Here is a 13,125-nt window from a genome sequence, read left to right as displayed (position 1 = left end):
TAGTAGTGTTACTAAACCTTTTAATAAAAAGTGGATACTGCTTCTTGTTCGGGGACTGCCTTGTGCTCAGAACTCTGATGCCCTCTTTCATTGACCCCTCTAGAAAGTGGCCAACAGTACTCTGAATATAGAAATTATCTTTTAGTTTGCAACCACTGGGTTTTGGTTTGTGGGTTTTTTGGTTTTGTTTGCCAGTTCTTATATAGATCACTGTGTCTGAACACTTTTTTTTCTAACAGGAGGTTTTTTTTATAGTTGTCTAGGGCACAGCTCCATTAAATAGTTGGAACAAAATGCCTGCATATCTATTTCTAACGTTAAACTTGACAAACCCAACTTTTTAGGCTGATTTAATTACCACTGAAGTAAAAACATTGGAAGTCAAGCAAGCGCTAGGAGTTCTGTTTTGGTAGCAGTACGTGGGAACGCTTTTGGTAAAAAGAGTGCCCCTCCATTTCTGCTTTAAACCAAACTGAACGTGCTTTGTCTTTGTCATTATTTCAGTTGTTGCCTTCACTGCAGTGTTTCTTTTTTCTCTCCACTCCCCCTTCGCTGTGCTCTGTTCCTATTAGGGAATGGAGCCATACTTAACAATTTTTAGTTTTCACTCTATTTACAGCTTCTAGTACTAAAGACAGCACAGTGAAATCACTGCAGTCACTGGCAAGTTTATCCCGGTGGCCTCCAGGGTGCAGAGCAGACAAAGGGACCCAGCATAGCAATAAAAGGACCAGCTGTTCCTCTCTGCTCCGTTTTTGTTCTGAGGCTCTATCAGGCTGCCAAGAGCCTTGCTGGTGATTCTGATAAGTTTAGAGTTGAGGTGCATACCAAATATTCAAGTGGAAGAGCAAGAAAAGACTGACACAGAAGATGGCAATGCAAAAGGGATCTAGAAACCCCAGAAATAGCACCCTCTGCCTTGCAGAGCTGCTGGATGGCTGCTAATCTGTTGTCCGGTGATTAAATGTAACTTGACTTGAATTGTATAAATTTCTTAATTATGAATTGTGTTTTACAAATCCTTTCATTACACATTAGCTATGAAAATGTAGTTTTTCTTCCTTCAGTCCAGCCCAAGGTAGTGTTTGGGGAGAATCACAAAAAGGGGGGTACAGCTTGCAATACATGCTTTTCTTGCAGAAATTCTGAGTTAAAATGTAAAAATGTAAAATAGCCCCCCCCCCTTTTTTTTTTTTTTAAAATAGCTCTTTGATGGAAACTCTGAAGTGCTACATCTCAGATTAAAAAAAAAAAATGTTTGAGGGGGAAGAAATGCAAGCAGTTTTTACTGCGGATTTTGCTGCTTCTTTGGTATAAATTACTTTTCCTTACATTTCAAAATACTTTGTAGTGGAGAAGTAGCTCTCATCATTCCTATTACATAGATGTGAAAATTTGAGGTATAAAATGAAGTGATTTGGTTGCCCTGGAGTTCACTGAGGCAGCCACGAAAAAAACCTGCCTTCTGCACTAGTGCAGGACTCCAGTCATTAAGCATCCTTCAGATTTCCATACGAAAGGTTGAATTCTAATTCATGGGAGCACCTTTGTGACTGATACTGGGAACATTTACCTCCTTTTTAACTTGTGCCATGCACTTCTTTTGGGACAAAAAAACCCCAACAAACCCCAGCTTTTTTGCTCCTTTTTTCTCGTCTTTATTCCATTCCTTTCTTTCTAGATTTTGATTATTTTTGTTTCTTCTACTCCCAAAGTTGTTACCTTTTCTATTTATAGTTGCCCTCCTCATAATAGTATCGGACATCTTCCAGCAGTGAACTGGGACGGGATTAGTATATATGCATGCTTTGTTCTCGTGCTTTCATTACTTCCCTGCAGAGTTTCATGAGCAGAGGCAGCAAAGGTGGAAGTGGGTTTTTTTTATGATGAAGAGTTTTTGTTTACTCTTCAGAGAAGGCAGTGAAAGGAGATACCTTGCATTTGGAGCAGATGAGGCTTTCTATGGTTCTTACTTCCTGGGAGAGTAATTTCATCACTTTAATACTCAAGAACACTGCTGCACAAAAATATTTTAAGTATGTCATTTCACATGGACAGACGAGCTAGTTCTCTTGGTCCTTGAGGACTGTGCTCATAAACTGGCTGTATTTTTGAGATGTTAGGAGGTTCATGGTAGCATACACCAGACAAGTTGTTTGCTTAGAGAGAAACCTGTGGTCAGTAAGCTGCTCCTATAGCCATTTGTACTGGAGATGGACAGAAAGGTAAGGGAGAGTAGGTTTAAGAGCTTTCAGTTTAAGCCTTCTGTTTGTAGTGGGAGTCAAAGTAAATGCTGGGATGTGCAATTCCTCCATGCACATTATTCTCTTACCCTTCCCTGCCTACTTTTTGACACGTGCACATGTTGGGAACCACTGTTCTAGTTACATTTTTAGACTGCACAAGTATGGATTATAAAAATTAATTAAAAAATAATCCACCACGCTTCAAAAAGGTATTTGAAATAACTTTATGAATTTAATGTTAGGTAATACAGAAGATGATAAAAGGAACCACTGGGGGGATAAAAAGAGGAAGAGAGTGGAAGACAAGACTAGTCAGAGAGATGGTAAATTTTAAATGTTACTTGTATTGCTAAGAATTAGAAAGTATTGAATATTTTACCAGGGGTTTGGTGGTTTTGTTTTTTTTTTTACTTTAATAATTTTGTAGCCAGTTCCTTACGTTGACGGAATTGTGGTATTGAAGCCAAAGGTTTAAACATGGGTAGTGAAACAAATACAGCTCAAAGATTAAAAAAAAAAAAAAAAAAAAAAAAAATTGTTTTCTGCAACCACAGATAAAGAACTGTATTTTCTTTTTAGCACTTTGAGACAGAAATTTGCATGTTCACATAATCCTCCTTCCCCTTCCTTTTAATGTCCCCGTTTGTTGTTTTGGGGTTTTTCTGGTTTTGGGGTTTTTTTTTTGTTGTTTTTTTTTTTTTTTGAAACTTCACAGCATTGTGCAACTGCATATCCTTTCTAGAAATACTAAAATGGAAAACTCTTCCCTGAACTCAATTAGCTATTGATAGATGAGTGCATAGATCTGTCAAGCAACTTCATTTGCATTGTAGCAAGGCCTGGAGGGCTTAGCTGACAGAGGGGTATCCCACTGCGCAATGTAGAGCTGCTCAGACACAAAGGAAGAGGCCGTTTCTCCCTCCAAGTTAACAATATAAATGAGAAAGATGATGGATGGAAGAAAAAAGTGTTATTCTTATTTTACAAATTAGGATCTGAAACAGCAGGGGTCGTTTGGCATGTTCCTTTCAGCAGCAGGACATGCTGAAGCAGGTCATGGTCAGTAATTTCTATGTCTATATTGCAACTGCAGTTTTGCAGTGCGTATATTTGTTGTGTTGTGTGATGAACTATATTGGTGAACCAATCCAACCTAAAAATAACCACCCCCCAAAAAAAATAATGCTCAAGCTGCCATTGTCAGCAAAAGAAATGCTTGCCAAACTATATATACGCTTAAGATAAAGTGTCTTTGCCGGAGTTATAGTAGAAATCCGCAGCAGAACTGAAGTGGGTCTCATGTTAGAGTCTAGTGTCTGGCAAGTGGTTTTAATTTTCTTCTTACTGAATTTAAAAAAAAATACATTGAGATATACTGTAGTGCTGTGAAAAGGACCTTGTCCACTATCCTTAGTAAGACTGAGCTTGAGACAGGAACCTAAGGATGGAGTAATAGGAAATTTTAGGAAATCCAGATTTGTATTTGCTGTTTGGGAGTGGCTCTATTTTATTTATGAGGCTGTGTTGCCTGTTTATCCTCTGCCTTCTCCCATCACTTCTCTTCTGCTGCTTGCTGCTAATGCAAATGTATGCAAGATTAGGCAAATCCTGGCAGCCAGTTGATGAGAAGGCAGAAAGGCCTTGCCAGGAAAGCAATTAGTCTCATTTTTGTTCTTTCATTTTATTTGTTATTAGATATTTTCTCTTCCTATTCCTGAGGAGATGTCATTTGGCAGACAGGTGGATCGTAGGCCATTCCTATGCCCACTGTGACTAGTGGAGCAGGCATGGTGGCATTTTATACCAGAGTGCATCATTAATCAGCTAGAGATCACACAGTAATAACTGGACTGTCACTTTTAGAAGGGAAATCTGTGGACGTTTCTATAATTAAAATAGTGCTACATTGTCTCTTCCTCCCCTTAAACCTTCCGGTTTTAAAATGCAAGAAATAGCTTTCAACATTCATAAAGAAATTCCCTTTCTGCTCAGCAGCAGCAGTGCAGGCTGTCATTTATACCTTCTTGTTTCTCTAGCTCCTCAAACAGCCCATTTGCTTCTGTAATTCCCAGCTGCTCATTCATGTTCAGTACCACCCCCCTCACTATTCTGCATGTGTATTTGTGTGGCCACTTCGGTGGCCCGGATTGCAAACCAAACCTGTTTGAAAATACAATATAATTTCTCAGCCCTGACCCCCTCCCTTATTTCTAACTTAATTAGGATCCTAGGTCTTATTTGGTTTTCCACTAGGTGTGTACCACACACAAATTCATGTGTGTTACATTGCTTATAAAAATATCAGGAGAACAGTTATATTTCAACCAGACCAGTCACCCAGTCTGGTTAACCACATAGATGTGCTTGTTCTTGTGAAGGCAGAGTGCAGGGCAGGAATAAAGGCATGGAGGTGTGGGGAGAGGGCTGAAAGATTGTCTGCTAGACTATACTGGGGCAAGTGCAGGTGAGAAGAGCCCTTTAAGCTGTTTTTTGCCAGTGAAGTCTCTGTTTAATGCCACATACTTTCTTTAAATGTAAATACTTTGGGATTTCAAAGTGTACATACAAGGAAAAGTAAATTGGTAGTGTGTGGGGGGTTGGGGCTTTTTTTTTTTTATCTTAACTAATCTTCATTTATACTTTCTAAATTGAATCAAATTGTTAGGTTTCCAGGTTGACATTTGAGTAAGACTTTTATGTCTTACTCATGTCCTATATATGTGCAACTTCTAAGTTGAATTGGTATTGAAGAGTAAAATCTTATGGCTTCAGCAGCTTGGAAACTAAGGAGGAAATATTCAACTATTGAAGAGATAAGACAAAGGTTATAATATTATCCCAGTTTACTACTGCTATCTGTTTGAAAGTCAGAGCCTTACCGCATAGTCTAGAATAACCTGGATGCTTGAAAAAGAAGTTTGATCATTCTGCCTTTTTTTTTTTTTCTTTATCCCCTTCTTCAATGGAAGATGCCAGTGATGGTGGACGGTCCTATAAAACAGTTTTGGATCGCTGGAGAGAGTCACTTCTTTCTTCTACCAGCTTGTCCCAAGTCTTCCTTCATCTGTCTACATTGGATCGAAGTGTCATCTGGTCAAAGTCCATCCTTAATGCTCGCTGTAAAGTGTGTCGAAAGAAAGGTGATGCAGAAAGCATGGTGCTGTGTGATGGCTGCGATCGAGGCTATCATACTTACTGTATCAGGCCCAAGCTGAAGGTATCTGAGGAAAAAGAAGTCCTTCCTTTTCACACAAAACTTGAGTAGTTCTTATGACTTAATTGCGTATAACTAATGCTTTCTTTTTTTTTTTTTTTTCTCTTCTGTTTCTAGGTCATTCCTGAAGGAGACTGGTTTTGTCCAGAGTGCCGACCAAAACAGCGCTCTAGACGCCTCTCCTCCAGACAGAGACCTTCTGTGGAAAGTGATGAAGAGACTACTGAACGACTAGGAGAAGGAGAAGAAGAGGCAAACTATGATGAAATGGGACAAAGTGAGGAAGAGCATTATGAAGAAGAGCAAGATGAGGAGGATGAATCTCAAGAGGAAGAAGAGATAAGGTAAATAGATACTGTTAAAGTGGTTTCCTGCTGCAATATCGTCTTAATTATTAGGTGGAATAATTCTTCACATAAGCACATATCTTGAAAATCCAGTCTGAAAAAGATGTTTATTTAAAAAAAAAAAGGCAGCTTGTTATGAATTTGGTGCTTACTGTTGGGTTTAATATTAACAAAAGTTAGGTCCACTGGACTTAGACTCACTTTTCAGGATGAAAATTCTAGCCTTGGATGTATGGGCGAGAGACGGCCATCAGAGTTGCAGTTCTGTACACCTACCGTTTGAATATAAGGTGGAGAGAGTTTCAAACAATAAAAACCACCCCCCCCCGCAACCCCTACAACAAACCACCAAGAAACCCTCCCACCAAAACCAACCAAACAAAAAAGACCCCAAACAACTCAGTAATCCAATGTGATAATTTCAGTGAAGTGATGAATTTGATACACATGCCAGGAGCGTAAAAGTTGAAGGAAACTTTCCTGATCTCAGAGTACTTTTCTTCTTTTTGGTACAGTCTTTTGAATTGACTGAAGCAAGATTATTTGCAGCTCCGACAGTTGGGATTCAATAGTTGGAGAGAACTTGCATCTCCTTGAGAAGTAAATTTATCACTGGGATCTTCCTTCTCAAGTATTAGCTATAAACCCTGACTACAGCATAACTTTTATACTTAGTGCAGTTTATGTAGCTGATAATATTGTTCAAAAATCCTAGTAGTTACAGTTGCTGTGAGAAGTAAGTGATTTTAAGAAATTGATAGCTGGTGCTCCAGTTAATGCATTTGTATTGCACAAGCTGCAAGGATGATCAGAATTCTAAGCATTTCTTTAAAGTATGTCCTCCACATAATATTTAATTAAGAGACTTCCGAACAGTATTTAAGATCATGGTAATGGGATGACTGCATCGGCTTGAAAGCAAGCTGCTTACCAGTCCAACCTTGAATGCTGGGTTTTTTAAATGCTGAATTAGAAGACTGAGAGGAAAAGAAAGGAATGGAATTTTGGGATGAATAAACATAATTGTTCATTTTTTGTAGCCCATCAAAGCAAGGAAGACCCCAGGTCAAGTTTCCATTAAAAATGAGAGCAGCAAAACTCAACAATCCGTTCTCAAGTCAGAACAGCCAGCGTCAGGCAAGATACGCTTCTCGGAGTCAGCAAAACACACCTAAGCAAACTGAATCTTCATCTAAAGTTACCAGAAGGGGTTTAAGAAAGGTAAAATCGGCCCCTCCATCAGTGACAAAGCCTTCTTTAAGACTTAATAGCCGGACCACTCGTCAGAGCCAAAGTTCGTTAGAAGCAGATGTATTCGTGGAATTACTCAGTCCTCGAAGAAGACGAAGAGGAAGAAAGAGTGCTGATAACACACTGGAAAATAGCCCTTCCAATTCTCTTGGATTTAGAATTGTTGATACCGCAGACTCGAACGAACGACTTAGGAAGTACCCAGTTTCCTCTTCAAAGCTTTCTCTTCCTGTTAATGAACCCAAGAGAAGAGGCAGGAAACGACAATCCACAGGTTAGAGAAATGTGTTTGTCCAAAATGAAAACAATATTCTGTTCCATGCTATAATATTTGCATGGTAGAGCAAGGAGACTAGAAGTGGTGGTTGAAGGTATTTTTACCACTTCCAGCAAGACAGTTCCCTTCTTTTGCAGTGACAGAAGCGAACCATAAAAAAAAATACGGTCATCTAAAGAACAAATACTTAATTTGCCAAGGAGATTTCTCATATCCATTTGACATTTTATAATTGCACACAATATGGAGCAATTGCTATTAAGTGGACAGAAAATGTGAAAGTGATATTTATGCCTTAACCCATGCAAATGCAAATGTTTACTTATAGCTTTTATGGTTTTGTTTTATTAAAGAGTTAAAACAATGAAGAACACAGATGTAGGCAAGGTAGTGAAATTGGGAATATACACGTACAACAAGAAACTGCTCCAAGAATTAAAATGTTGTCTATCTGGTATAGGGCTAATGGTGTCCTTGCTTGTTAAGCTAAACCAAGTATTTGATGGTAGGGAAATACCTGGAAAGCTACAATAACCTTTTAAAAACAAAAAGGACCCACTGTGAGACTGAAGAGTGTAAAATAGCTTGCACTCCAGTGTGGCAGCCTTGTATTCTGTAACATTTCTGCCCTTCACCATTGGGAGTTTCTGGCCTTATCCTCTAACCACCCTGCTGACTCCTCTTGAAAGCAGATAAAACCACTCTGAATAGAGGTTTTGTGGAAGTAAAAGTTATGAGCAAGCGGCTTATTCTGTTTTTCTCTAATAGGGCTTTTCTTTAAGTGTTTAACAAATCGTTTTAAAATTGAAAAAATCTTTTCCAAAATTAATGCGATGAAGGAGAATGGAGGAGGAACCCAGCTAAGTCCTGGTACTTTGCATTTTGTACAGCAAGAGAGACAGTGGTTAATAACAAGGCTGTAGTATAGTTAATACCTGAAGCCAAACTACATGAGCTGTGCCCTGAAACAACGGTTTTAGTACCTAAGAATAATGGTGTTTCACTTTTTTATTATTTTTTTTTATTTTACTTGTCAGGTTTTTATTTTTATCTGGTGGGGGGGTGTTTTGTTTTGTTGTTTGTTTTTTTCAGAATCATCTCCTCAAACCTCATTGAACAGGAGAAGTTCAGGACGTCAAGGGGGAGTCCATGAACTCTCAGCTTTTGAACAACTTGTAGTGGAACTGGTACGACATGACGACAGCTGGCCTTTCATGAAACTGGTTTCCAAAATCCAGGTAACCCATAGAACTGTAGAGGGAATGATAATGATTGAGAATCCTGTTTGCTGCCAGTAAAACTTGACATTTTATAGAACTGCCCAAATGGGGAGACAGCTAAGCAATGGGATTCAGAAGAACTCTCGCGTTTTAGCTCAACTATTTGATGCCAGAAAAAACTTTTCCAATTGACATGTTATTGGGAAAATTTTAACCATGCTTGCCATCAGGCATTTAATAATGTGAAATGCTTTGATTTGAGAAAAAAAAAAAAAAACCAAACCAAACAAATAGAGCACAGGACTGCTAAAGGTAAGCTTATGGTTATTAATTAATTAGTTGAATTAATCTTCAATTTATGCAAAGGTATTTTGAGAACAGACCTGCAATAAAATAACAAGGTAGGAACAGCTTCACTCTGATGTTAACTATAATGCAGTAAAAAGATGGTTTCTTACCTTAGTTCTTAATTTAATTTCCCTCTTGTTTGGATTTTAAAATACTTGATGGTAAAGTAGGTACCCAAAGTAAGTGCTGCTTTAGAGGTTTATATTACAATAAAAGTTCCCAGAGCACGTCTGCTTTTCTGCAGGCTGCACTGGCTTGTCAGTTGTAAGGCACTGCTGAACTATCGTACCCTAACAAAGTGCCTGTCCTCTCCAAGCCCTCTGGAGCAACTCTGCACAGGCATTCTTGCAGGAACTAGAGCATGGTGTTTAAGTGCTCTACTAAAATTAACAGTGATAGCTGTTAAATGAAGACCTGAAACTCTGAATTCAGTGACAGATAGCTGGAAGGATTAATGTATCTGGACAGAAAGAATTATGTATAAATGTGAATGAACGATGAAAGCGCAGAGGAGGAGAGGAATTTTGAATGAAACGGAGACTAGCTCTTCCTACTAGAGTACAGGAATTACACTGGAAAGTGCAATAATCTGGTGAATGCAAGGAAGCTTCTTTAGGAGGGATGGAGAATGCAACTTAATTTTGATCCTGAAAAGAAACTGCTAGAATTCAGTGCATTCCAGTTTGTCTGAATCAATCACTAAGGGATAGTCTCTGTATACTTAGGAAAGAAAAATCCATACCCGAGTGACCCATATTTTCTTCATTGTGATAGAAATTTTGGTTTAAACTTTTTGCTGCCTTTAAGACAATGTAAAGAATACATTGAATGATCAGTGCATAGCAAGCCAGAAAGAGAAAATTACCTTTCTTTTTAGTACTTATGTAAACAGCACTCCTAATGGAATAGGAATTAAAAATGTGTCAATCTAATTCTGTATCTCTACTAATTCTTTCTCTAGGTTCATTTCCAGGTTGCACTTGATATAGTAACAGGCCATAACCAAGAAATTGATTTTAAAACATACATAATGGTGCATGTGGGTTTGTTGATTTAAAAAAAAAAGGGGGGGGGTGTCAAATTTCGATCAAATATCTTTTTCTTTTGCCCCCGCCCCACTTTGTGAGTGAGACAGAGTCACCCTAAGCTTGGTGCTTACCTTGAATTCAAAATTTGTGATCCAAATGATCAGTGCCCTTAAGGGTTAGGCAATCCTTTTCCTCCCCTTACTTTTATCACATAAACACTGTGGCTGTTTATCTCTGGTACTTGTACACTGTGTCCTGAAACCAGAAAGGTTCACTACCTTCTCTTCAAAACAACTAAATGGAATCTCAGGATTTCATTTCTCTTGCAAGACTGCAAGACAGTGAATAGTGGTGGAGTAAAAATGGTCATTACTCATGATTAAGGTGCTTTTAATATTGTAATATGTTACAGGAAAATGAAAAGTTTTAAGATCTTGGAAATAATTTTTGTGCTTGACAGATGGGAATAGCTGGAACACCGTAATGCTTATCTGCTCATGCAATTTTCTTACAGGATATTTAGGATTAGATTTATTCATTGAATTGCTGGCTAATGTTTCTTGTGGTCTGCTATAAAAAATGGAGAAGCAGTACCTGAAAACTAATATTCAGTTCAGGAAATGGAGGTGGTTGCTTGGGACTTCTCAGTTTTATTTAAAAACAAAACCAAAATGCTTTCTGCTAATGCATGATTTGCTTAATTTTTTACATAGGTAGAATTTTAAGCTTCTATTTGTTTGTTTATGAATCTTTTTTTTCCTTCTTTAAGGTACCAGACTACTATGATATCATCAAAAAACCTATTGCCTTAAATATAATCCGTGAAAAAGTGAATAAATGTGAATATAAGTTAGCATGTAAGTATTCTTTTTTGAAAGAGGTGATGAACCCTGTTCTCTCTCTTTAAAATCTTGTCCTAAAATAGAGCTTTGTCAGAGGATTAGAAAGCTGAAATTGTGTTTGGTTTGGGGTTTTGTAGTGTTCTGTTTTGTGGGTTTTTTTTAAAAAGAGCATTTACTAATATTTTTTAAATAAGATTTGTTGAACATAGTTCTTTTACCGCCAAAATACATGATGTACAGATAGATAAGAAATGAGCAGCTGAGAAACTGCTGGTAATTTCTCAAGCCTTTGGTGTCAGTGAGTGACACTGATGAAATATTTAGAAAAGGTAGTATTGTTGCTGCTTGATTTGTATTTCCTTTATTGATAATCAGAGAAATTTAAGAATGTTTACATGGCACTTCACTAATATAATGATAGAAACTTGACATGTCTGTAAAGACATGTTTGTGTTGCGACTCTGTAGGATCACTGTACTAATTCAGTGGTGTCATACTGCTTTATCATACTGCTGTCTGATGACTTGAGACACTAATTTTTTTTACATTTTATTTACTAGCGGAATTCATTGAAGACATTGAGCTGATGTTTTCGAACTGCTTTGAATACAACCCTCGTAACACAAGTGAAGCAAAAGCTGGAACTAGACTTCAAGCTTTCTTCCACATTCAGGCTCAAAAGCTTGGACTTCCCATCACATCTGGTAATGTGGACCATGCTGCTCCTGCGGCAAAGAAGTCACGAATCTAACCTCTGCCTTTCAAAGGATTTTTTGAGGGAATCTGTTATGTTCATTAAAATGAAATGTTAAATCACGCAGTCGTCATACCTGTATAAAGCAATAACAACTGTTTAACCACCTTGAAGTGTGGCCTGCACTATATTCTCAATGTAATATTAAGCACTCAGGAGAACGTAGGAAAGATTACCTTTGCTACAGTTTTATTCAGTGTCTAATAATTTTGATAGATGTACTGGATACAGTACTGGTTTACAGAGGTTTTGTACATTTTTAATACATTCATGTGTCCAAATATCTTCCAGAAGTACCTTGTTTTTTCCTGCACCAAATGACCTTGTTTCATCCTCTAGATTTTGTAGGAGCTGTGGTATTGAGGGCTTTATCAACTCAGATAAAATCTTCTGCTGTAGCACAGTTGAAGAAACTGTGTGTATGTTTAAACTTGTTTGAGCATATCTTCTCAACACTACACATGAATGAGTACAACTGCATATCTTTTAAGTACTGTACCAGTGCTGGCTGAAGGTATTCAGTCTGAGTTTATTAAGTAGATATTTATTTAGCATTCAAAGTAATTTGTGAATTTGTTTTGTATTTATAAAATTTGTACTTGGGGATTAAAAACAAAACAAAAAAAAAGAGTTCCATAACTTTTTTAATTTCTCCCCCCTCCCCCTTTTTTTTTTGTTTTGTTTATTCCCCTTTAACTTGATGATCAATCAATAAATACCTTCCCATGTCCCTGGCAGTTCTTCTAGCAATGAGTAAATTTACAGGACTGTACTATAAGTTTCTACGTACAACTTTGGAAGTGTACAAATAAAATGACACATTTTTCAAAGTATTTTGAGTTTCTGGCACTTCCTTTTGAGTTGTACTGCTACACCATCTTCCCCATAAACTTGCTAGGACAAGTTGCTGGAGAGAACACAGCAGAATTTGGTTTCAATGCAAGTACCCCAACCAGCATTTTTGGCAGCTGCAGCCGGTGTAGTACCTGGTCTCTGAGTGATGCAAACATTCATCAGTATGTAGGGAGTAACATAAGAAGTATGTGTGTAAGTTGTATTGTTCTTTAATTAGGATCTTTATTCTAACAGTGTAAAACCTCATAGCTTTGTTTAGCTGACCAGCAGCTTCTTTAAACCCCCTTACTATCCTCGATAGTTTTACCTTCAGTATTTATTAATTTAAATGTATTAAACTCAGTTTGAGTCAATAGCTTTAAAACCTTTTTAAAACCAGTTTTGCCCACCCGGATGTATGCAATACTCTGAGAAGACAGCATGGGGCAGAAGTTTGGGGGTAGGAGAGAAGAGGGCAGGAGAAACTGAAACATGAGGCTTGCTGCTGCAGCAACTTTTCTCCCCGTGTTTGTGCTAGCTTATGTTGTAGCATTCAGACCTGTATATGCTACAGACCTGAACAATTGCTTGCTATGTACTTGTGGGTTTTCTTTGCTGCTGTAGTGCTTACCTTGCCTTAGAGGTGGCAAGAATGGGCATTCTCTTGAGCCTAAGGAACAGATGGTAATAGATAGGAGAGTGATCAGATTGAAGTGTTTGATTTAAAAAAAAAAAACAAAAAAAAAAAACAGTGGGGGACATTG

General features: G+C 37.8%; 1 protein-coding gene across 4 annotated transcripts in view; it reads left to right on the top strand.

Moving 5' to 3' along the window:
• BAZ1A (bromodomain adjacent to zinc finger domain 1A) overlaps positions 1–12,360 on the top strand; it is a 66,495-nt gene extending 54,135 nt beyond the window's left edge. For 2 of the 4 annotated variants that reach the window (XM_052782599.1, XM_052782596.1), the window contains 7 exons: positions 2,489–2,569; positions 5,216–5,463; positions 5,578–5,804; positions 6,848–7,332; positions 8,428–8,573; positions 10,701–10,788; positions 11,334–12,360. In XM_052782599.1, coding sequence (XP_052638559.1) covers positions 2,489–2,569; positions 5,216–5,463; positions 5,578–5,804; positions 6,848–7,332; positions 8,428–8,573; positions 10,701–10,788; positions 11,334–11,524 — 1,466 coding nt within the window. In that variant the 3' untranslated portion in view covers positions 11,525–12,360. The remainder of the gene's footprint in view (positions 1–2,488; positions 2,570–5,215; positions 5,464–5,577; positions 5,805–6,847; positions 7,333–8,427; positions 8,574–10,700; positions 10,789–11,333) is intronic. The other 2 variants (XM_052782600.1, XM_052782598.1) reach the window with 1 other exon arrangement.
• The last annotated feature ends 765 nt before the right edge of the window (positions 12,361–13,125 follow it).

The sequence above is a fragment of the Harpia harpyja genome, chromosome 3, assembly GCF_026419915.1.
Source record: "Harpia harpyja isolate bHarHar1 chromosome 3, bHarHar1 primary haplotype, whole genome shotgun sequence".
Classification (NCBI taxonomy): domain Eukaryota; kingdom Metazoa; phylum Chordata; class Aves; order Accipitriformes; family Accipitridae; genus Harpia; species Harpia harpyja.
This window is presented reverse-complemented; position numbering and strand designations above follow the sequence as displayed.